A 26,702-nucleotide genomic window follows, 5' to 3' on the forward strand; every position below is an offset into this window, starting at 1 on the left:
CATCACCGGTTCACACGTCTAAGCCGGAATCTACACTGCCAGAGTGCTGATAATCCCCACAATCATATATTGCCCCTTTCTCCCTTTAGAATATAGACCTCATGGAGTTTTCTTTTTGTTCACAGTGGTGTCCCTGGCACCACACATCATGCTTTGACACTTTTACATCTCTGTGACTAATGGTTGAATGTTTTCATTGACATCTGTGATTTCGGCTCCTGGTATCCTGTGGCAGCAATTAAGTCCAAGATAGAGTTTAGTTTAAAATCTACAATAAGAACACACTGAATATGTTACAAAAGTCTAGCTGCCCCAAAGCTGTGGCAGATAGCTGGGACTGCATCGTGACACAGGCTCTGTTCTGACTGCATGCACCTTAATCTCATTTCTGACAGTAACTACCATCCTTCCCAACCATTACCCTCAACAAAAGTTCTAAAGTATTAAAGCTCTGTGTCATGTGCAGCCCTAGCATGTTTCACTGTGAGTGGGGCAGACATGGAGAGTCTATTTGTCCAAGAGTTTTGCACAGATAAAGGAAGGATATAGTTTTGAGAGGAATGCTATAACTACAAAGTGCATCCTGAAGGCCATTTAGCTCACAATGAAGGTCTGTGTTTTAAAATAGCACTATAACAAAGTAACTACAGAGTTTTGGCAAGGGCTTCGGCTATTTATAGAACTAAGTAAGGCATGGTAAATAGTGACACAGTACCCAGTTCTGCCTCGCCATAACCCCAAACTTATAAGAAGTACTGTAATTATATTTTTCTACTTTAAAAAAAAAAAATCATAGTAGCCACTATCAGTTTAACTATACGGAAGCTCGGGCTGAGATTTCTTTTTTAAATGCATAGTTTTGATTTTCAACAGCTGCACTGGGTCTTTAATCATATATTATCTTTATGAAGCCTTTTTCTAACATATGTTAATTGGCTGTTTTCTGTGACAAATTATGAGCTCTTACTTTGATGAGGTTCAATTGCAATCATGTTGGAGTCGAGTACGTAGAGTTTCCACCCCTGCTGGCTCCTCAAACCACTACAAACATCCGCACGTCACTACAGTGCTGAGTAATGGCAGGATTTGGGCTGGCTGATTTTGCTACAGATTTTTTTTTTTCCCACAGGATATTTTCAGCTTCTTTGTACTAAATCTGTTGCAGGGTTTGCCCTTTTTAGCAGAAGCATGCTCTAAAATTAACATCAAATCTTATTGGAGATTACTATAATACAGTGAGAAATATTTCATAATACCACACCCTTGCGTCTGTTTGGCTTTACTGAAATTTTAGTACATTTATTACACACTTTAAAAAAGTCAGTCCGTTGGAAGTTTGATATTTTCTATATCATTAGCATTTTGTAACAAATGTTTGAATTTTCCTCTTTTGAGGGGCAAATGTATTGAGTTTCACAATCCAAGTATTTTATATATATATATATGTATACACATATATATATATATGTTCAGCTATCATAAAGAAAGAAATATACACAGCTATTTTTCCTAGGTGTTGCCAAATGTAACAGAATTTTTAAAATTAGATTATATATTTTCTTTTTGTCTTTTCAGTTACATCTGTTGGTTAAGTAATAAAAATAACTGCATATTCCGTCAAGGTTAATGTCTTACTAGATATACAGCGTACATTCCATTCTCTATCCTAATGTCAACTTTTAATGTGTGATTAGGATCAACTGAAATGTTCTAATCCATCTGCTCTGAAAAGTGTGACAGATAGCTTGCATCAAACAGATGATCAGTGGTAGCTATAATTACAGTAGATATAAATATAAAGTGCATTCGTTTATATTTGGCGGAACCTAGTCCAGGTAATTGATTAAGTCCTTAAGGACCTGCTTCAAACATCAGTCATATTGGTATTGAGTTAACTGTTTCTGTCTTGACATCTAAGGCATAGGGCTCAAGGTAAACTGCAGTTATCCAAAAGCCAAAGCTGGGGGTCAGATTTCCATACAGGTAAGTATTCAAGTTTAGAATAAGATGAGCCAGATGTGAATAGGCGCTATTCCTCCTCAGGAGGCTGTTTTTAATCAGTCATTTCCCTGGAGTGGCACACAATCAATGAGCTCTAAATCCTGAGGCTACCTGCACTGGTACAAAAGCCTGGGAACATCATTACAGAACTGACAACTGAGCATTTGTGAAAAAATTAGAACAGAAATTAAGGGTAGGAAAGGTTAACTTCAGAAATATTTCTGTGGTATTGCTTTTTTTAGAGGGAGGTAAAAGAGATCATTTCAGATGTTTCGAAAAAGGATTATTAAACCCAACTTCTTTACTAATGAAGTTATTATTGATTGATATTAGCCAGAATGCTTAAACATGTGTACTATTTTGAGAATGTGCATGGGGTCCCTTTCAGCATGAGGAAATTGGCATAAAGCTTCTTTGTCATTAGGGTCAATGCAGCCAGAGAAAATGGCTTCAAGAGCCTGAGTGAAACTTCATTGTGACTGCAAATCCATGGATGCATGATGTCTTGAACAAGTGTACACAAGGAAATTTAGTCCCATTTGATAAGACACATGCTTAATTGGCTTTAAGAAAATAAACCAAGGTAAAGAACAATGTGTAAATGAAACAGAGAACTTGACACTTGACTGTATGGGAAGCCCGTGAGCCATGTGGCTTAATTGGGGCCAGTTGGGATCATTTAATGATTGCTGTCAGAAGATCAGATTTAATTCTCCTTATAAGAGGACCACAGTGGGATAGAGTTAAACAAATTGTCATCAGAGGTTTCAGATGAACAAAACCTTAATTAGGTTGATTAGGATGCTGTAAAAGAAATGAAGAGAAATATAAAAATTGATGAATCACTGGGTTCCACACTGAGGTATGTAATAGTAATATTGTCTTATACCATATTATTGAGGCATTTTGAATATTCACTTCTGTTATCCTGTAAGGTTTTCATATAAACTTTCTAAATGTCTAAAGTTTAACTGGAAAAGAAAAATACGTGGCATTCAATTTAAATAGTAAATGATTATCAAACAACAAAAATGCTAGCAGAAGGACAGTGTTATTTCTTCCCATTTTTAAGGTTATCTTTACATATTAAATAATTAGGAAAAGTAATGATAGTGTGAATATAGAGTAAAAGACAGACTTCACTTAAAATGTCCCTTTGACCATTCATATCACAGACTATTTAACTGGTGATCATACTCGGGTGTCTTAGAATGTATCCTTATTGTTTGTTATCCATACATTTGGAAAAACTGAACTGTGTTTTCCCATGTGCTGTGCATACACTATAACATACACAAGCACAAATGTACAATCCATATAGACTTCTGAGAAGAAAATATTCATAGAACATTTCCATTTTAATCGTGAAATGTGATACAGTAAAGATTGAAAACATAATGAACATATTATTTTTCCTATCAGGATCATGAGGTACCTGGGAATTCAGGTTTTTGTCATAATAAGATGAAAATATATAATAGCAACGTGTCCCATTTCAAGCCTAGCTCGCTTGCTTCAGAGGCTGACAATTTTGTTTCGCTGCTGGTGGTGGTGTATATGCTTAACTTGCTTTGTTCAGGAACAGCAACAAAAAATCCAGCTGCATGTGCTTATTGAGAGGTTACAGCTGGGGAGCAGAATGGAATCTGTGATGCTAAATAGTAGCTCTTGCTTTGTGCTGAAGACAGTGTGGCTTTACCTTTGTGGTAAGCCTTGCCACATCACTAAGTGGCCTCTGAAAACATGGTGGCTGCACTGTTATGAAAACTTAGGAAAACAAAGACATGATAGAACCCTAAATTAATTACTGAATCTGATGTGGAAATACTGAAAACCATGGTGTGGTTGAAGAGCATGAGCCTTTTGACATATTTAGACCATTTGGAGTTTATTTTGGCGTGAGGATTGCAGAATGCTGTTTTAGCTGCAGTGTGAAAAAAATGTCCGGGACAGACTATACTATGCATAACTGTGACAGGAAAGCTGTATTTCCTCATGTTTATTAAATTGTTTATAATGCACTGCCATAGTCTAAAGGTGTGTGTCTCCTAAATTCTGGAACTGTGTAAATAAAATGATTTATGTAAGTGATAATGGCAGGTTAGGCATACTTATTAAATTAATTGCAGGGGTTTTCAAAACGAGTTCCTTTTTAGCCTTATTATATTTCTGACATACATTTCATCTCCTTTTGTCCTTGGGGAAAGATATTAAAGTAGGACTAGAAGCATTAACTTAGAGTTTCCAGCAGCCCTGGTCATTGGGAAAATTGATATATTTCCCTAGTTATTTCTACTTTTGCAGCCTGAAGCTCTTCCGTGGCTGATACTTAAGAGAAACTTCTTAATTTTTATAATGTTATAAATTTTTCTTCATATAGTGATTATTGTTACAAGATAAATGAAGCATCGTCTGTTAGAAGCAGTTCCTCATTAACTTTGTAAAGTGAGGTTTTTGTGGTGTATAGTAAGGACTACACTGTTCACTTGATGGCCTTCTTCTATGGTATAACTTTCAATTTATGCCTTAAAACTGAAGCAACCTCTCAAGTAGTAGCCCATGCTCCCAGTCCTACTGTGCACTCAGCAATTCATGACCGGCAAATGAAAAACTATTTTTCTGATTTTTGTTAGGACAAGTAACAACAAGTAACTGTTGTTCTGAGGGATTTAATCACCAGTCCCTAGTTATCCATGCTAGAATTCAAGCTCTGAGCTTACTGACTCCAGAATCTAGTCAGCTTCCCCTGCTCAGTATAAATTATTCTTATCCTACTTATGAGAGGCTATATAAATTTGATAAAAATATGTAAGTGAGTTTATCAATCTATTTCTGTATAAGCAAATATAGGAAAATGTTCTTAGGAGTAGGCATTAAAAATAGCTAAGGGAAATACCTCAGCTAAGGGATACAAATTTTAATAAACTAATTCATTTAATCAACTAGTAGCTATTTAGCTTCTACTGTATGCCTGGCTCGGGGATATAGATAGTGGGAAAACAATAGATTTATCTGGCAAACAATTTTTACTATGGTGAATGCTGCAAAGGAGAGAGACTTGATCCTGTGTGACCTTGTGACAGGGTAATTTGATATGAGCAAGACATGGAGTGCTTCCTTAGGAGGGGAAACTGGAGCTGGTACAAAAGAGAGGAGAAGTTAAGGAGGAACAGAAGGGAAGGAAGAACATTCCAGGCAGAAGGAATTGCATATGCAAACGCCCAGTGGTAGGAAGAAGTATGACAGAGATTGGAAAAAACTCATCAATCCTATTTGTTTTATGCATGTGAAATATCATGTTACTAGAATTTAAAAATGATTCAAAATTCATCACATTGATATGAAATTGGAGTAAATTCAGAAAATAACTTGGGTGTTTGGCATGGTATTATTTATCCAGTGGAAAAGAATGCTGTTCTTTTTTTACCCTCAGAAGGATAAGTCTTGGCTATATGACTTTAAAATTAAGTATTGGCTTCTTAGCTAGGATAACATGGCATATAGTAAGTTCAGAAACAGAGTGACTTTCAGGACCAATGAAATATTCTCAACTCATCACATAGTCAGGCACCAATAAGAATAATAATTTGATTATATCATTTGACGTTTAGAATAGCTCTTTAGGGAAAGAAGGTAAAAGTTCTGCTTGTTCTTTTTAACCAAAGTATAATTGCACGCCTCATATGTCTTTCAAACAAATCATAAAGTAGAAAGTTAAGTGTATCTAAATGCAGCATAATGAGCTAAGTTTTCCACCTAAAATGATAATGAATCATTTAATTGTTGAATCAGTAATACCAAGCTTACAGCAACTGGGCTTATGATCATTTTTGACCTTTAGTGGGTATCTGGCTTGTATTAATTTTACAGTGGCATTTCTTCTTGTATGATATAGTGTGCTTAATTTTCAGCCTTGAGTTTTTATGAGACATTCTACAAGGTTGCTAGTGTTAGTGAAAATGTAAGTCAATGAAAAAGTTATCTGCCAATATGAATAAAAGAAAACCAGAATGCTTTCTTTGCAAATTGACATCACATATTCTAATGTTTTATCCTTATTCATAGGCTGTTTTTATTTAAGTGACTGCATTGTACTTATTGTAGCAAAATACATGCTTTGCAAAGATAATTTTAGCAGAAGAGAATTAATTTCTTCCCACATCTTCTAATGTGGCATGGCAGTCTCACTTGAAGATCAAAATACATAACTGAAGGTTATGTTTAATTTCTAAATCAAAGTGTTGTGGGAAGATGATTGAAATCTGACAATGACTCAGATCCATTTGATATGTGGCTTTCTTCCTACAGAAACTTTATGGTAGGCTGCCATTTCCACATTAGAAAAAAACTACTAGTGATAAGATTAAAATAAAGTTTCACTGTAAGCTGAAAGTTTATGTTAGTTACTCCTTTTGTTCCTAGTATGAATTTAACAACAACAACAACAACAACAAAAAAAAAAACCTTGGAACTCTCAGTAACATAATGATCCTTTTCTCTCCCATATATCATCATCTTTTTTTTATTGTGAGGATGAACAGGTAATCAATGTATTTCACCAACAAACTTTTTTTTTTGTCCAGTTTTTGTGATTCACTTTTTTTTACAAACAATTATAATTTATATAATTTGGTTCTTTGTTTGTATAGAATTCATTTGCCTTGGGGGAAAGACTATATGGCTATATCAACTATATGGCTATATTAACTGTATGGCTATATTAACTTTGTTAGATAATTTTGGTACAACACAATAGATGGTAATTGAGATATATCTGCTGCTTCATCAAAGTCACTGTGAGTTTTTCTTCTTTTTGTTTCTCGAAGTAATTATAACAAAACACAAACCTAGAGTGAAATGGGTTTTTTTCCTCCAGGTATTTTAAAGAAAGAAATTAAAACTCAAGTCCCAGGTCTGGATTTCCCTCGGTGTCCCTTATCTGAACCTCACCAAGGCCTGTGTGTGGGGTGCTGCACAGCACACTCAGACGGTTCTGCTCAGAGAAGGAAGTGGAGAGTTTTGGTTCCCATTTTACACTTCTGGAACAGTTTAGGGAAGGAAGCACCTTTACACCTTTTATTGTTCGTGGTTGCTGACATCACATCCTTCCCTGACCAGTCTGTGCGTGTTTCCTGCCATTCTGTCAAGATTCTTCTGTGTTACTGGGAGGGATTTGTAGGAGGGAGGGAGGGTGGAAGGAAGACAGCAAGAAAAGTGAGGGAGGAAAGGGGGAGGGGAGGAGTGTGTCACTCAGGGGAACTTGTTTGTAAATGAGAGAGCCAGTGGGAGATGGTCTTTAGCATCTGCCCAGAAGAAATTCTTCTCTACTGGGTCCCAAACACTTTGCCTTCATCTGTCTGCTTATGCCAAATTCAAAGTGAACAGAAGCCTGCCATAATGAAGTTCCCCTTTTTAGTAAGCAGCCTGATTTTATTTTTCTTTTACTTAGGTTGGCTGAAAGGGGTGGGGGGAGAATGCAGAAGACTATAACTCTATAGAATGTAACTATAGTAAAGTATTTTTTCCTTTCTTTTTTTAAATTACTAATTATCGATATGTAAATTTGTCATTTCAAGAATGATTCTTTTATGTGGAAAAAAATAGCAGCAAGACTCCTGGAATTATTGTAAGCATATGTTTGTATATAATGAAAGTTTTCATTGTAATTTGGAATTCTACTATAGGTTGTTTAGCTCTTATATTATTTTCTTTTTTTTTTTTTTTTACATATGTGAAAAACAATTTACTAAAGTTATATTATGTCTTCCTATGCCTCTTTAGGCCTCCTAAAAATTACTACTAGAAACTGACCTTACAGTATAGTCTTCACGTAAAACTCAGTTTAGAAAAATAGTTATGGCTAAGAAAACAATGTGTGAGCTATTGTTAACCTTCCTAAATCTTTGCATTTTATTGACATCCTTGAAATATGGTGACCACAATCAGATGCTCCAAGTTACATGTTTCATTACATATTTTCCTTTACAGTTACTCAGTGGTATCATCCCCATGAATTGCATGTGAACTTTTATATCAATTTTGTGTGTTATGAATGTTCAGAAAGCAACACTACAAGAAATATTTTTTCACACAGAAAACAAAAAAAGTTAACTTCTATTGAAATTTAAACTTGGGTCTCTCCATTATCTTGCATGTTTCAAAAATGAAAATATATTCAATTTCTATCAATCATTTTATATATATGCATGCATATGTGCACACACATACATGTACACACATATATACATATAATACATTCACACATACATTCTTTCTGGCAAAATATTTTTCATTATGTCTTTAAAAATTTGTTTTTAAAGTTTGCTCTTTCTAAAAAGCCTCTCATTTCAAAGTTGTGAAACACCAGTGGTGAGGCGGAGCAGCTCTTATGAGTTGGTTTATCAGACCCTCGCTCTGTCTTTCTGAGTAGACTTTTTTCTCCAGGATGTCTGGCTACTTGTTGGGTTATTTGTGTTTTGAAATCAGGGTCTGTAGACCTTCGTGTCTCCTTTGCCTTGTCACCACGCTCTAATCTGTTCACCCTGACCTTCCACCTTAAAGTGAATAAGCGCTTAGGCAGGCAGAGTTCTGTAAGCCGATAGTGCCACCCGCCTCAGCTAAATGAAAGGAAGGGAAATCGTCCCATGTTCATTTACCATGGATTCATGGATTGGTTTTTCTGAAATAGAGAGAGCCTCTTTGTCTCTTTGGGGTCTGGTACATGTGTGGGAAATACCATTCTAATGTGCCGCTTGCTTCTAAGGTAAGACTACAGAAAACACAGGGAAGTTGCCCAGTTGAGTGATATTTAAGACTGATTCTAAAAATAGATGGACAATGTTTGGCAACATGGACTACATGATGCAATTGTGCCGTGTGGATTTTTTTTTTTATGTTTTAATGTGATTTTAATAGAAGTTATATAGCAAATGTTTTCGTGTAAATTTGTCAAATGTGTGTTATTTATGGACCTTTTTAAAACTTTTGAACTCTTTCCAACATTTAAAAATGCAGCTGGAATAATAGTATTTGATAAGCACCATGGTCAGGATGTAACTCAGCATGTACGTTCTGAGAGGCAGAACCGACCTACAGGTTAGTAGAAAGGCATTAAGCAGAAGAGAATGGATAGTCTTAGTATTTAAGCAGTGCTTAATCCACCAGAACTAATTATATCATAATAGCTTTTGCAATTAGATAATCACTGAAACTTACATTTAAAAAAAATTTATTCAAGGTGACAAAAATTTAGAAATTAAGTTTGAAAAATCAAAAGGCAGCTGATGATCAGACGGAATACCTAACAGCCTTCCTGTTCCAAGAACCTTGAACTGGAGCCAAATAATCTATTAAATAGCCAGGACATTGGTTTAGCGTTACATAATACATGTGGGAATTTATCAAGTCCGTGGCAGACATCAACTAAAATAAACAGGGAAATTCTGAACAGTGTGTAAAGTAGTTGTATTCATTGACATAAAATGAGATGAAATAATTTAAGCTGTTGCTTGCAAAGAAGAAATCATTGTGGAATGCTTTCTTGTTAACTTCCACATTTCATAGCAACTCATGCTCATTATGTTCAAATATTTTCAGATATAATTTAAAATTTACTAAAAATGTACTTTAGGTATTCTGCGTTCCTTGAGTTTACCTCATGTAATTGATGATCAGCACTTTGATTTTAATTCATGACCTAGAGCTCTCCAGTATATAATATCAAGCTTCTTTAATTTTGTATCTTACTCCCCAAAGAGATGTGTCTTATTTAAATGTTTAAATTTAAATGGCTTATTATAAAAATATAGTTTTACATGGAATAATTAATTTGATTTTTTGTGCCATTTATTTTCTATCATCTTTTTTTGATTCTTGTGTTCAACATACAGTCTAAGGGCTTTCAAAAGGAGGAGATCTCACTGCTGACAGATGCTTATAACGTAAAATGAAATATACTACATTAGTTTAACAGTGTTCTCAGAGCAGGGATTTTTTTAAAATATGATTAAAGGATTTAGATTTAAATTAGTTGACATTTACATATATCAAATAGCACTTTCATAATCGTCCATCCTATTTGCATAACTAGGGACGTTATCACCTCTGCTGTCAAAACACGAGATTGTTTTCCCTTCAGAAATGAATTAGCTGCCCTACTTAGCATACACAGGTATATAAAGGTTCATTAACTCCCTGATTTAGGTAATTTTTCATAACAGGAGGGTGAAAATTGTCACCTAATTTTATTAAAAAATATTAAGAAACTCTTTACCAAAAAAATGCATTTCAAGTGTTTGGCGTTAAAGCAGTTTTCATCATTTAAATGAAATGTCTTGTTAAATTACTTATGAGGTTATCTTAATTACAAAAGCAAACAATTTCTACTTGATATGCTACTGAATATGATATACCATGTGCTTTAAATAAATATTTATTTTATTATTTTACTTCCATATAGTTTATTTCCTGGATGAAATTAGAGTATAATTGTTCTTTTGAAACTGGCTTGCTGTTAGAGTGTTATTTAATTTTTCTTTTTTGTTCAGCAGGAACGAATGCAGGAATTTGGGAACTGAGCCGTGCAAGTGCTGAAGAAGGAGATTTGTTCGAAGGAAACAGGAAAGAGAAAGAAAAGGAAGGAAAAAATACATAATTTCAGGGACGAGAGAGAGAAGAAAAACGGGGACTATGGGGAGAAAAAAGATTCAGATTACGAGGATTATGGATGAACGTAACAGACAGGTGAGTGGGGTAAAATTTTTCTTTGTATCTTTATTTCCTTAGATTATTTAGTACATTTTCCTCAGGAACATTAAGTGTATTGAAAACATTTTGAACTGGTAGACAAAAATGATAGGTTTTTGGAATTAAATGTGGCCAGTTTAAGTGCTTAAAGTCTTTTACACGTAAAAGGGAAAATAAAATCACTGTAGCTGTTAGAAATATAGTTTAAACGTTCATGATTATTCACTTGTTACTTCAACATGAATTTTAAATGGGAGCTGTACTTGTATGACATGAATAGCTTAATAATTAGGAGTTAATAAGCATAGCATTGCTACATTGCACGCATCATCAAACAAAGATATTCTTATATTCATGGGAACTAGGCCTTTTGTGGTCATCCATTTGAAGGTTTGTACTATAGGCTAAATATCCTATCTAAAAATGAGTTTCATTCTTTTCACCATGAAAGGGCTTTGAGATGTATCCCAAACATTTTAAGATTGTACTGACAACAACAACAGAACACCCATATAAGATATTAGTTAACATACGACATATAGGCAAGAACTTTCAGTTAATTCATACTATTTCTTCAAATCTTGAATTTTATAAACATAGAGGCAGATGGTGTCATATTTCTTTCTAGAACTCCAAAGATAATGTCTGTATGAGACAATCAGTTCTGAAGACTTTACACATCCAAATGTTCTAGTTGGCATTACAGATTAGAATGCCTTTGGTCTAATTCATGTGTCTTCACACTTGAGAACAATAGATTTATCTAGGCTGTGTAAAGGCAGCTTGGTGGTTTGTACACATACTAATGTTAAATATCAAGTAATAGTCCTTGGGAGAAACGACAGTGCTGCTGGACCCCAGCTTTTGCATATGAATCATGGAACGTGCAGAACAGCCATTCCTTGGCCAGGGGAGAAAAGACTGTTGTGCCTATTGCCTGTTTACCCTAAATAAAGACAAAGATAGTACTGGGATCATCCTACAGTGATTCCTCCCAAATAAAGATCCTTATCTCTGCTAAGTGTCCCTTTTTATCTTCCTAGACTTGCAAGGGAGACTAGAATAAATTCATTTTTCAAAACTCAAGGTTGAGATATATATATATATATATATATATATATATGTGTGTGTGTGTGTGTGTGTGTGTGTGTGTGTATACAAAATATATATATATATATATATATATATATATATATATATGTATATATGTATATTTTATAATGAATAGGAATTGTTATTTATGCCATCAAAGCTAGTAGGACTTTAAAAACTCAGGAGATTTTTAGGTGTTCAAGTTTGTACCCCTTTAAATTACTATAAATTTTTAAGTTACACAGGCTAAAGGATGAATGATACAAAGATTTAAGATGGATTCCTTCTGGATTTTCATACACATTCATTTACTACCATAGGTCAAGACAAACAGGAATAGCTATCAATATTAAGGCATTGACTTTTAATTGACTTATAGCTTAAAATTGAAATTAAACTCAAGTATCAACCTTCATGTACCATTGACTGTCCAGAATTTGTTATTTGGACTAGAATGTGTTTTGATTGCAGTCAAAAATCATATGAATTAGCTTTTACATTGTATTAATTAATAGCACCAGATAATTTTTAGGTTCATGAGATTCATTGTATCCTTCTCTCACTTAACAAACATAGAAGAAAAATTTGCCAGTTGAATTCATGAGCTTTCATTATGGTTTATTAAAAAAAATCATAAAACTCACCTAGGGTTACAAGAACTTTAGCATCATACTTTTGAGCTAACAAGTGAACTTTGAAACTTTAAATATGGTTTGTTTGCCCTTCCTATTACTCTTACCTATGTTAAAAGCCATAAGAATTTTAGGAAAAGAAAAATTATTTAAATTTAGTTTAGTTTGACTTCTTCTGTGATCCTAAAGATAGATTCCTTGATTTTATTCTGTAGAATTTAGGATCTATTTATTCTTTTATCCAGATTCCTTGATTTTATTCTGTAGAATTTAGGAACTATTTATTCTTTTATTCAATCTATAAGTATAATAGGATGTTTAATCCAGTGCTCTTAAATGGAAGAAGTAAAATAGAAAATCGTTGTGACTTAATATGTATTTTAGTGATTGTTTTAGATGGCTGTTGACCATTTTGATCAGCTCTCTTATATACTCATGTTTTTCTTGCTTACCTCTCACCTCCTCTGAGAGTTGTCTCAAGAGCCTAAAATATGTAGGTCACTTCTAATAGATTATCAAAACCAGCAGATCTGTGGAGGCACCCCTAAATTGGGCTTCCTTTAAACATGCATTCACATGTTAAGAAGAAGTATGCTAGCTGTTTTGCCCTTCTGAAGCTGCCCTGCCATACACAGTCTAGTGGGACCTCACATTGGCTCACTGTCATGTTTCTTAAATAGGGTAAGAGCTGCTTTTCTATTGTACTTGTCTATTTGTCTCTATACAGAACAGGATATGTTTTTATCAGGAATAAAAAACAAAACCAAAAAGTGACTTAAGGTGTACAATGAAATATGCTATGTGATAAATTGGGTATCATTAAAAAATAAAAGTGTTATAAAACAGCCTAACTGTTTAAACTAAATTTTGCCTTTTTAAAAATTTTTGGCTTTTTTAGTTGTAAATGGATCTTTTATTTTATTTATTTATATGCGGTGCTGAGGACTAAACCCAGGGCCTTACACTTGCCAGGCAAGTGCACTACCGCTAAGCCACAACTCCAGCACCAAATTTTGCCTTTTTAAATGGAAGTACAGAACAGCTAAACTTCAGAATCTGTTTGTATATGTAATATAATTTAGGGGAGGATAAAAATTAGAAGTTTTTATTTTAAATTTTCTGGAGTTTTAAGTTTGTGAAAATGACTTACTTTTTGATCTAGACAAGGTGGATTTCTTAAGGTAGTATGTAAATATAAGTTAAATCATGAATTATCAGTTTATTTTACAGATATGTTCTGACAGCTTGATAAAAGTAGTTAATGATTATGTTCCAAGAACTATTTGTTATTCCACTTAATCCTTAGTAATCCTATTTTATAGCTGAATAAATGTATTTATTACATCAACAATTATTAATAAACTGCAGTTTGCCAAAAACCAAGCTTCAGTGATAGATAAAAATCTCATCCAGATAATTGTCCACACAAGGTCAGCAAAGCTGTCCACAAAGGACAAGATAGCACATATTTTGGGGCTGTGTTTCAACTACTCTACTCTTCCCTGGTAGCTTGGATACAGCCATACACAATATGTAAATGAGTGAGTACTTCTGTGTTAAAGCTTTCATAATATCAATTGAGGTGGACTTGAGTTGGCCAGTAGACCATAGCTCATAGGAGACAGGAACTATGGAAGTATGAGACGAAAATTTCATTCATGTGCTAGGAATGAAAATATGAAAGCACTATGAAATGTCAAGGAGGTATGGTATTTACCATGGAGGGTTGCAGAATGGCCTCTTTAAGGAAGTGCAAAGAGATGGGAGCTAAAAGATTAGTCAGGCGGTGACAACATTCTGGAGGAAACAGAATTTGCCAAGCTTCTCAGGATAGGAAAGTGCTCGGCTGTGGAGTCAAAGAAGGCCACTGGGACTTGAGCCCAGCGTATAACTTTAGGAAGTTGAGAGGAAAGACTGAATGCTAGGCAGGACCCAGATCATGCAAAGCTTTGAATATCCTCCTAAGTTTTGATGAAGATTATAAAGTTAATACCAGAAAGTAGCCAGAATTCAAGCCCAGATCTCTCATATTCAAGACAAAACAAAGCATGTCTGGATGCATTTAGCCATATCATTGTTTCCCCTATTATATCATACAGCATCCAGTAAAATATACTGGCTAAGAGTATGTTTTTTTAGAAATTATACAAACCTAGTTCTACTTCAAGTTGCTGCATCCTTCACTAGCAGGTTACTCTGAGCCTCATTGCTCCTAAGTAGAATGAAGATTTAAAAAAAGAACCTACATCACTGCATCACTGACGTAATGCAATGAGGTGATAAAAGGAAAGCACCTAGCACATAAGTGCTTCCTTAGTTGACCTAATAAAGACACATGCTCTTTGAACCATTAGCTCTTACGGTTAATATGATTTCTGTCAAAACAACTCCTGTGCTGTGTTGCATACCGAAGAATGCTACCTGCATCTTCGTTTCAAGGGCGCTTTACCTTAAAAGGGTGTTAGAAAAATGGAAGGAAAAATGAAAAAGAAAGCAGCAACACGAAGGTGCCTTCAGAAGCTAACAAGGGGCTTAGAATCACACCCTAGCAAGAGCCAGTTGATACAGAGAGGATGGTGTGTAAACAGGAAAACAAAATCACTCAGGACTTTGAAGAGCTGGGTTTATGATGATAATAGGGAGTATTTTCCTAAATTCTGTGCCCAAGGGACTTTATTTTCAAATGTGTGTTGTTGACCAGATTGTTTTTAACTACTCATCACCAGTTTTTAAAAATCATTTCTAGCATCTAGTCTTTGCTAACAGCACAATTTTAATTTCTTCAGCTACATTTTTTTCTTTTCACTTTTTAAGCATCTACTTGAATTAGGCCATCATACACTCTTAGCCTCTTTCATGTGATACCAATTTTTAACTATTGATGCCTGAAACAGGTTTTAAAATGAGTTTTGTCCTTATGTGACTCTTTTTAAAAGCAGAATATATTTAGAAACCTGTTGTATCTGTTAGATTAAGAAGAAAGATATATAAGAATTAGGCTTGCTTAGCATAAACTACATACTGTGCTCTGGAGAAAACTTGTACGTTTGTATTCAAATTTTTCGGCTTTCCTACTTTGGAAGGGATAGGAGAGGTAAAGCCAAATTTATTTATGAGACTTGTTATTTAAAAAAGACTCTTAAATATTTAGGTAACTGTAATGGGAACATATTTGCAAATAACACAATCAGGGCCTAAAATATTAAAAGTTAAGAAAAAAATATGTTAAAAATGCCTTAAGTTTTCTTTTTTCCATCAGATCTGGCACACTAATAGCTTTTGCCTGCAAACAAAATTTCATGTAATTATCAGTGCAATAACTGGAGCACAAATTAAAGACAATTAGCTACAGTCTCCTGTTAATAGAACAGAAGAATCCCCTTATGACTAAAAAGAATTCAGAGTTCATAGCTGTTAAATTTTCTAACATTTCCTCTTCTCGTGTTCCTATCTGTTTCTTTTTGTGACTCATACATTATATGAAATGAGCTGAGGGGGAAAAAAAAAGCTGGAAAAATGTGCTCAATGTAGATGCATCCTCTGACAGTTTCCACATACTGACATTTTTCAGCTAAATCTGATATATTCTACACTAAACTAAAAAGGGATGGATTGATTCCCTCAAATGACTCTTTTGAAAAGAAAAACATTTTTTTTTTTTTTTGCTTCTTACTTTCTTCTCTTCTCCATTGTTTTCAGTCCTTAGAATTTTAGCTAAAATTTCAAAGGGATTTTTAATGTAACTTCCTTTCAAAGTGATATCCAGAACATCTGTAAAGGGTTAATTATAGTACTAAATTTGGAAATTTCATCCTAAAAATATTATATAAAATTTGTTGAAATTGAGACACATGCATTGTTTAAATGTGGGCAACTGGTTAATTGGGAAATATGAATTAATTGCTTTGAGAGAATCGCTGTATGGAATGCTGAAGAACAGTGCCATGCAGTCACACTGTCAGAGGCTTTTCTTTGCCTGAAGGAACAGAACTTCCAGGTTCATCAGTTTTATTTCTAAATACTATGGCAGAGTTGTCCTCCTTGGTCAAAGAATAGCTGGAAACTTTTTCAGCTTTAATGAGAAGCTAATCAATGCAAAAGTGTTCATTGATTTCTAAACCCCAAACAACCTTAAAATACCTTATAATGATAATGATATGTGCCTTTTTTTCCTAGTATCATTTCTTAATAGCTGACTGCCTACTCTACACTTGGATTAAAAATTAAACTAAACTCATTTATAAGTAAAATTAGGATGCATCATAGTAATATATTAAGATGTGGTACATCTCAGAATTGAATTAGAGAGTACATTGATGCATACTAGGGATGCCTACTTTAAAAGTTTCTCATGAATATTAGTTAAACCATTCTTTCATTAATCTTAAAATCACCAAAATCTTTATTCAGAGTTGGAATTACAGGTGATTGAAAAGATTGAGAAAGAAAACCAGAAGGGAAAAAATGGCATAAATTATACTTTCAAGGACTTCCAAATTAAGAACAACAACAAAAAAGCAGTAGCCAGAGTGCTCACGTGTGTTTGACAGGACATCACACCATTTACTTCTGTTTATCCCAGCAATTTGAAATAATTCCTAGCAATTTAAAATTATTCCTAGCAACTTTGAAAACATTTCACAAGTCATCTCTCCACTATGAAGTTGAATCATAGCAATAGTGTATGACACACACTGTCTGCATTCTCTACAATGTATGACATTTATGTTTTATTCTTTTGACGCAGGGTCTTGCTAAATTGCTGGGGTTGGCCTCAAACTTGCAATCCGCCTGCCTCAGTATCCGGAGTCTCTGGGGTTACAGTCATGTGCCACCATATCTAGCTGATGTGTGACAGTTTATATTTATAAGTTCTATCTATTCCACTATTGCCAGAAAGATGTCCCAACTGCTGTCAAACCCATTCATTAGATTTCCTTTGGTAGTGGTAAATCCAGGAGAAGCCAAAATTTTCACAAGAGAAAGAACTCTGTCACTTTGTGTAAAAAATATATTTTGGAATTGAGGGGGGCGTGTCTTACAATGTTTTATTGTTTCATTTATAATTTCTATGTCTCACATAATTTCTATTCAAAAATGTGATTTAAAATATTCTGTTGCTTTTATTTATTGTACCTCATGCATTTTGTGTAAGAAGTTGACATCAACAGCCCTTTCACCTGTGAGTCCATGTACACAACAGTTCTGCTTACTACAAGTCATTTTTTGCTTTGCAAAAGGCAAACTATATATGACACTAAATAACTGAGAAACCAGCACTAAAAATACTAACATTATAAATAAACCACATAAATGAAGAGATTTCTTTCAAATTGTAGATTAAAAGACGTGTTGCTAATTATTTCAAAGGCCATGTCCTTTGCAGTCAAAATTCCCCTTAAAACATTATAATTTATCCATTTAAAATGCAGCACCTTCAAAAATTAATAGGGTGAAAGTATTTTTAAGGTTTATATCCTATTGCTCTCTAATTGAAAACAATTTGGAAACTTATTATTTTTTTGAGAATAATGGCTGTGGCTAAGAAAAAAATTAAATAACATAATTAAATTGAAGTAAATTAAAATTCCATAATTTTCAGTGTGCATTTGTGTTTCTTTTGAAATATGTTGGACCATTAATAGGAATAAGAGAACCAATTTAAATGTTTGGAAATTTGACTTTTAATTTTAAATTGGAACAGTTTAGCTTAAGAAATCACTAACATTTAAATAACATTTCAACAAATGTAACTGTTTGGAAACTACAACCGAGACAGCCTCCTGCCTTCTGTCTTGCAAGGATTGATTTGGAAGGCCCTGAGGGAGAAAATATTGGAGTTAGGAGGTAAAACTGAAGCCATTGTGGAAAGGAAGAAGTTACACTCTTCCTGTTATGACAGGAAAACATAGACAAATGTGCTTCCTGAGCTTTTACTCAGCAGGGAATGAAGCATTCTTTGACCTTTACCTTAGGTACATTTTGGCTTTGTTGAACTAGTAAACATGTTTTTGCCCCAAAATATTAATCTGGCTCATTTGATTCGTTGCAGTTTCAGATTATATATCTTATGTAGATGAGGTAGAGAAACAGAGGTATTTATTTTATGACTGCTTCTACAGATTGGATTTAGAATGTAAATCAGCCCTTTAACAAACCAAGCAGATCTGAACTGCACATATACAAAACTAAAAGCATATTGCATTATAGTCTTCTCTCTTAAAAGCCAAAAACACTCCTAGACTTAAAAATAGGCCACAATAAAATCTTTTAAATCCTGGCAAATTTCATCATTTTAAATCAACCTTCCCTTTCCTCATGGAGACAAATGTATCAGAATATTGAAACACAGACTTTGTGAGTTTGATAATAAACACTCAAGTTCATGAATATGCACTCAATTATTTGGGATCAAATTTACTGTTTATTATTTTCCCTCACAGTACAGTGCACAAGATGTAAAATTTTATTTTGGGATTTGGGTGAGGAGTTGGTAGAATTATGAATTTTATACTCGTCAGCCCTTATGCTAATCCTTTTATCTTGTTCAGAATTTTAGGAACTACTGCTTGAAAATCCTTTGCAAGTACTACTATGTTTCAGTGAAACACACTTGGTTTGCTTGAGGCTAGCAAGGACAATGGTCCTCTTTGCAGCAGAACACACTGCTGTCTCATCCTTGCAAGTTGTGCTGGAGGGTTACAAGCACATGGTAGCAGTCTGCTTAAAAGAGTCCCTCACTGCTCTTTAAAGAGCCTTTCATTTAGGATGGCAGGCCCCGTCATTGTATAAAGGAGTGCTTGTCTAGAACACAAGTCTGCAGTTGCATTGCTTCCTCCCACCGAGAGTAATCATCAAGCCTAAAGCTCGAAAGCCTTCCTAATGACAGACTGAATTAAACAAAATAAAACTAAAGAGAAATACTTCAGAACAGTTGTACCATTACTTACTGTCAGGAACAAGGGAGGGGGGAAATGGAGCATTTAGGAGGGCATTTCCCTTTTTTTCAATTAAAGATTGTTGTTACAGACTCTTGACTCCGTCCCTAACCCTTTAAACACATAGGGAGACCCAGTGGCTCGTGGATTACAGAGTACTTTGTCTCTATGAGCTGTCCATCTTCTTACTCATTAGCCATTCAGCTTGCCTAATTGGGAAGAAACAGAGATTATCCAGGTGGGGGGATGAGGAGAATGAGAACTAAAATATTTTTGTAGAATGAAAGTTATAGCTATCATGATTCTATTTGAAGAAAGAAATGACTAAATATAAAAATATTGACAATAGAATTAGATGGGTATATTAGTTCCAAATACATTATAAAACCAAGAAATTACTGTTATTTCATGAGTAAAAGAAATGGGCAGGGTAGAGGTACAGCTCATAGGCAGAGCACTTGGTTAACATGTGCAAAGACCTGGGTTTAACCCCCTGTACTGCAAAAACGAAAAAGGGGACATGGGTAAAAATAGTCCACTCAGTGAGTACTATGCAGTTTGACTAATATTAGGCCCAAAGTATTCTGATTGGTAGAAAGAAGTATTTGTGACTATAGGTAAAGTTAATGTTGCTTCCGAAGTCCTTTAAGTTAGGCTTCAGTTATTCTTATAGATGTGGGTACCTTCTATTGCCAAAGGCCCTTGTCCTTCATTAGTTCACAACTCTTTCCTGTAAGGTGCAAGAACTCCTGCTGTTAATATGGAGGAAAGCTCTTCTAAGGTGACTTTTTTTAATAAGACCAGGACTAGGATGGTGAATGGAGGGAGGAAGGGTGTGAAATGGAGACAGATCATGAAATACCCTTTCCATATGCAGTCATTTGACTAGCTTCCCTGCCCCACATGAAATGAAATAGAATATGTCCTCTGTTTTCAGAACTTGTTGTTTGCATTGTGTGTAAATCAGAGGTACATCTTTTTTATTCTTGCTATAATCAGGCATGTGTTTGCTACCAAAATATTTCCCATGTTGTGAAATGTAAACCTCCATAAATACAGAAGTAGTATAGACCCACTGATGCCACACATGGTCCTCACTAGCTTCAGTGGAAATGACCTGAGTGTCTGCAAGCAGCCTAGGCTGCAGAGCTACACAAAAGCAGCTTTGTTTTATAATAGGGACCCAGAAACCAACTTATTCTAAGTTTAGTATCTTTTTTACTTCAACCTAGAAAGTTATCCTTACATTAATTAATGTTACTACTACTCTATCCTTAAATTAATTAAAGTTATCCTTACATTAATGTTACTACTACTACTATCCTTACATTAATTAAAGTTTCCTTAATTAATGTACTACTCTGCTTGTACTCATCAGAATTTCTGGTGGTTGTTAATGTCACAAAAGATAGTATCTGTACCCCACTCAATTATCACTTGACTGGTCCATGCTGTGCTAAACTTCAGCCCATGAAATGTACAGTCAACTAAAAGAGGGAAGAATCGCTGACTAGAGAAGGATGAATTTTGTGTGAAAAATATTCTATTCCTAGTCCATCCAGAACTAGTTTTGTGGCCTTGGATAAGGCAATTCAGCTTTTGTTTATATGAGAAATGGGGATGATAAACTGTGTCATCAAATGTCTTCAAGGAGATACTGTCAAAAGTAGCAAGATAGCTTATTATATAAAGTCTTTGAACGTCTTTCAAAACTTTGCCAAAGTCAACACTCTTCTCTAAAAGTAGTATTAGATGACATATGATATGTTCCAATTTCATCAACAAACTCATACACAAAATTTGTCGCAATTGTTTTTCTCCTGCTCAGTTTTACCAAATGTTTGTTTTTACTTTAAGTTAAAGTAACAGAAAAGTAAAACAACTATGTGAAATGTTCCCCTCTTGGTGGCAGACTTCCTGTTAATGTAGTCTAAACATAAGTAAGAATTTTTATTTACCTATTCCTTTTTGATGGCAAGAAATGCATAATTCCTAGATTCACCTATCCCCTCATTCATTATATAAAATTTTGCCAAGTATTGTTCCTGAACTTAAATTATAAAGATGAACAGAAGATGGTCCAGGCTTTCAAGGAAAGCCCAGGATCTAGTTGAGAGATACAGTCTAATATAGACATAGCTAATAATTGTAATAAAAATTTACAAGTCCTGAAAGAGCAGCCTTTTGCAGTATAAAAGAAGAAATAATTGAGCCTGGCATATCAGAAAAAAGATACTGCGTGCCTTGTGTAATGTTTCACAGTGACAAGTTACTTATACTTGTACTATGTCTTTTGGAAAACTCCATAAGATGCCTATTAATTCCTCTATTTTACAAGTGGGGAGATGATAGGTTCAGATATTTTAAGCAATTTACCCAAGTGCATACTGCTCATAAATAACATGGCTCAGACATGGTTTTCTATCCCCGTGTTTTTGCTTCTTACCACGTTGACAGTAATGATGCACAGTAATGATTCCCTACTTCTTTAAAAATATTTTAGGGATAGGAATATAACTCAGTGGTAGAGGACTTGCCTAGCATGTGAGAAGCCCTGGGTTTGATCCCCAGCACTGAAAAAAAAAGTGATAATGTGTATTTCCTACTTCTTCAATTTGGACAGTTATTTTTCTGTGCATTTTCAACACATCAGGTATAACATTGCTTAAATTCTTGACAGTCTTTTGCATCTCCTCTAACTATAAAAAAAGGGACTTCATTTTATTTTTGGTATATGTAAATTTTAAGTGATAATTATAAGGTATTGATGAAATCAAGTAGACAAAACATAAAACATTCTATTCATGTCACTAACATGTCAACATGAAACTGTAGCAGGAAATGCTCGTTTTGAAACATATACCAACCGCTGTAATTCTCCACTCGGTAGTGCACTACCAATGTATAGAATCTGAATATCTAAAAACTAGAATAAGTGTTCCAGTCCAGTTTCCTTCTTAACTCAGAAACACCTTAGACAGAAACCTTGATATCCCCTCCATTTGAGCATGTTTAGGGAAGAGCTTGGTGAAACCAGGCCTACTAGGTACACTCTGGTTCATTCTTGGATAGTTCTCATCACTAGATTTTTCCCTTCTTTTGAACTCTTTACTCTTTTCAACAGTTCTTTCTAACTGTATTCTATAAAACAAAACGAGTCACTCATATGCCTCTTTACACGGCCTCAGCGTTTAGTACTTGGAAAATGTTTAACATTCGACTTATAACTTTTTTGGGCGGGGAGGGGGGAGTAGCATTAATCATACCGGATTTCCTTAATGGCTCCTCATGCAAAATTGTCTCAGACCCTACATCAGTCTGTTCGCCATCCTGTAGATGATCTAATTTAGTCAATGCCTTTTTAACATGTAACTCTCAATACTGATTATAGTGCCAAAGGTGGTTCTGACTAACAGAAAGATCAGAAGCGTAATTAATTCTCACTGTGGAACACAACAATTTTAGATCCTTTTCCCCAAATCAGTGACCATTAATCTTCCTCAAACTTGGGCTTGTGTAATATGAATGCAGACTTTAAAATTACCTCTGTTTGATTCATCTTGTTTGTGGCAGAGCTTCCTAAAGTCTATAGAAGGACCTGAGGATGCAGACTCTAGCAGCCATGAGCTAACTCTGTAGCCCAGACTTACCTTCTACACAAAGCTAGTAAGCATTACCTTCATCTAAGCCACTGATAAAAATGTTGCCTGGGAACAAGAAAGTTATTTACCTCCATGGAACCATACTAGAGACTTTTCCTTAAACTTAACATGGATAAGTTAATTCAACCTCTGTAAGTATAGTTCTTTAGTCATGTACAAACCAGCTAACTTACTATCAGCCAGTCTCAAATATATAATATTGTGCATGAGGATTTCACCAGACCTTCTGCCAAGTACATATTCTTTAAAAACTCAGAACTCTTCAGAAAGTTCAATTAAGTTTTTGCTCAACAAATGCAGTCATCCTGAACCCTTGATCCTCCCCTTTCTCTCTGTATCCTGTGATTGTAAAATGCAATTTTTATCTTTGGATTTTTCCATCCTTCATGATGAGTCATCCAGGCAAGGAATTAAAGCTATTCTACTCTGAACGTCTTGAAATATTTGCCTTTAAGTCTAGAGCATCTGTACCTACATCTTTCTTTTCAGACATTATGTAATTTCTGTTATAAATTCCAGAATAATATAATTACTTTCTCTCAAGATTCATGTCACTAACATGTTAACCAAACTTTTAGTAAAAAAAAAAAAGTATACATATCCAGAATCTTATTTTTGAGAAGTTAAATTGTCAAAAGATAAGCAAAAAAGTACCTACTACTAGCAGAAAACTATTCTGAGACAATCAGACTTTAAAATAGTATTTCTATTCCACATCCACTCCCTCAGTAAAGTGTGCCCAAGTGCCTGGTGCTAGGAGCCTGCCTGTGACCAGATGGAAGGGGAGGGGGCATCAAGCCACAGTTGCTCTTCATCAAGTACAGGATAAGAAATGACCAATACGGTTGATTTTATTTCATATTCGTCTTGATTGGTTTAACACCTACTATTATTTTCCTTGATCACTATAGAGAAAAAGTTGTCTGAAAACAAAAACTAAATTCACCCAACTCTGGATAAAAACACAATTCCAAATCATTAGACATGACTAAAAATATAACTCTATTGGCCAAGTAATGTGTTTTGTTCCCAATAAAAAATTTCCTTTCAAGTGTTAAGGAGTTAAATGACTTTTCTCCAACCACAAGGAAGTGACATAAACAAAAAGAGATATTATTTCATGTAATAGAAGCCACAGCACCCATCACAAATGTCTGCAATGGAGAATATTCAATAAATATCTTTTAGCATAATGTTTGGCATATAGAAAATGCTTAATAAAAATGAATCCGATTTTTTTTATGTTTCTTTTGAGTGGATTATCTTAACCTCTTCATAACTGAATTTTATGTAGCTGTTTTTAATGAATGTGTCTTTTCTCAATTGCAAATTCTAATTTTAACTTCTGATTCATACCCCATAAATTCTTTAACCATTGTCAACAAAGTGGTGTGATACCTGCCCTTATGATAGGATTTAAAACTCAGGGTTACTATGAAACTTAATAATGAAATATTTTCTTACAACATGATCAACAACATTTGGGGCTATTTAAAGATTCACCAGGTAAAGAAAATAACATAAAATGGTCAGTGTTTACAGTGTAGTTTTGCCTTCCATGCATATATACTTTATTAAATCTCTTTAGTTCTGAAAACTAGATGTTGAATTACAGTGCCCACTTAAATAATATTGGCTTTATTCTTTTCTGGATGTACCTTGATTAATAAAAACACTGGGAAAAAGCATCTCTTTACCTAACTACTATAAAAACAGCATTCTGTCTCACCTAAGGTTCTCAAAATATGCTATTGAAATAGAAATATGGCCTCGTTCCCATTACCAACTATTGTCAAGTTATGAAAAATGTAATCATTACAATACATTATTATATTTAAGTATAAAAGCTCTGGATTGCAATCTTTGTCACTGAGTGGCAGATTTAAAACGAAGAGTAATATTCCAGATTTCTTTGGAAAACTTAAAACTTAAAAACAATTTTACCTAATGATGAACAATGAGAAAAAGCATTATAGAATACATTTTGAGTATGCTACGAAGAAAATGAACATAATACAGAATTAAATTTAGAGCAATTAAGAGTAGATTTTGAAGATATTTTCTTAAATGCTTTAATATAGTCATCATTTCAGTTTGCAGTTTTAATGAAAAGAAGCTATATGCACTGACTTTTTTGACAGGTATTATTAAATAAGTATGCATTATCCAGCAGCCTATTTAATTACACAAAAGTTGAGGTGGATCTAAGAGTAAACACAAACGTAGTTTTAGTGATATTTTTGTACAGAAATACACTTTGATGGCAAGTGTTGTAATTTGCTAAATTCTGAGGTTTGAATATGATAGAAACCATACTGTATGAGACATTCCACCTACAGTTTGTGGTCATGAAGTCTGATTAAAAGTAGTTTGAGACATGAAAGTATTTTAGGCCAGTGCCTTCTGTTTTAAATATATTTTGTAGTCTATTTCACAGGGTAAAATACCAGCATGCAGTTATAGTTTCATATCTAAATTGCATCTGAAAGAAACATTAAATGACATTTTGAATGGCTCTATGTAATTAATGATTATATTTCTTTATCCATTCCAAAAAGGTGGTCCCTAGCCCATCCTTAATATCAGTTGTAACTCATCTGAGTGAACCAGAGCAAAGTTTCTAAAGTAGTATGGTAATCAGATATGAAAATAAAATCCTAGCTGTATTTTTTTCAGAAGCACTTGAGAAAAACAATAATCATAAATAGAAGGTGAGACACTGGCAATTATTACAGAAAAAATTGTCTACATTGAATGCAAGCAGCATCTGAATAGATTCAGACTAGCTGATGTGTGCTGGCTGATACCAAAAGCTTTTTTCTGCAGAGTATGGTCAGCAGGGATAGTTCAGCTTTATCTTTCCATTGGGAGTAGAGGCTGCCTCAAGTAGCTCTAATCAGTGGACTCTTCAAGACACCAAAGCATGTATTTTGTTAGTTCATTTCCTGCTTAGTCAACTAAGAAATGGATGGGAACCAAGATTTATGGAGCATTTATGCTAAACTCTGTACTCTGTACTGCACATACATTATTTTATATAATTCTCACAGCGAACCTGACAAAGTATTATCTCCATTTTATAGATGAAAAATCAAACACCAAGAAGTTTATGTGAATTTCTCATGTGTAGTAAAGAGCACATTCAGCATTTAAATCCAGGGTTATCTGAATCTAGACTCCACATTCTTTTCCTTTCTTCCATGCTACCCTCAGTGCCAATGCAATAAAGTTAGATACTTATTATTAAGTAAAAGTTTATCTTTTAAAAATTCTATGTATGAATTTTCCCAGAAGAAGTTATCACATAATTTTATATAGCATACATCAACTTGTTACTTCTAAAGACTTGACACAGTGGTTTTCCCTATTAAATTTTTATTCTACAGACATTTACCATGTACTTATATATGTCTACTGCTCTGGGCACCAGGATACAGCAGTGAGCAAAATGAAATAGCACATACCCTTGTGGAGCATGCACTGTAGTGAAAATACATAAATTAAATCATGACAAGAAATATACAAATTATTATTTGTATATTTGTAAGTGCTGTTATATATATTGTATATATGTAAGTGCTGTTAAGGAAAAAGGAAAGGTGAAAAGTAAAACAATAGGGGCTGAGGTTGTG

The 26,702-nt window shown here is 34.3% G+C and overlaps 1 protein-coding gene across 22 annotated transcripts in view; it reads left to right on the forward strand.

Annotated features, from left to right (window-relative positions):
* Mef2c (myocyte enhancer factor 2C) overlaps positions 1-26,702 on the forward strand; it is a 164,255-nt gene that overhangs the window by 62,568 nt on the left and 74,985 nt on the right. For 15 of the 22 annotated variants that reach the window (XM_076857050.2, XM_076857040.2, XM_076857039.2 and 12 more), the window contains one exon: positions 10,548-10,743. In XM_076857050.2, coding sequence (XP_076713165.1) covers positions 10,690-10,743 — 54 coding nt within the window. In that variant the 5' untranslated portion in view covers positions 10,548-10,689. Of the gene's footprint in view, positions 1-7,261; positions 7,417-8,608; positions 8,765-10,547; positions 10,744-26,702 lie in introns of those variants that run through there. The other 7 variants (XM_076857028.2, XM_076857029.2, XM_076857033.2 and 4 more) reach the window with 5 other exon arrangements.

This window comes from Callospermophilus lateralis, chromosome 5 (assembly GCF_048772815.1).
Source record: "Callospermophilus lateralis isolate mCalLat2 chromosome 5, mCalLat2.hap1, whole genome shotgun sequence".
In the NCBI taxonomy this organism is placed as follows: domain Eukaryota; kingdom Metazoa; phylum Chordata; class Mammalia; order Rodentia; family Sciuridae; genus Callospermophilus; species Callospermophilus lateralis.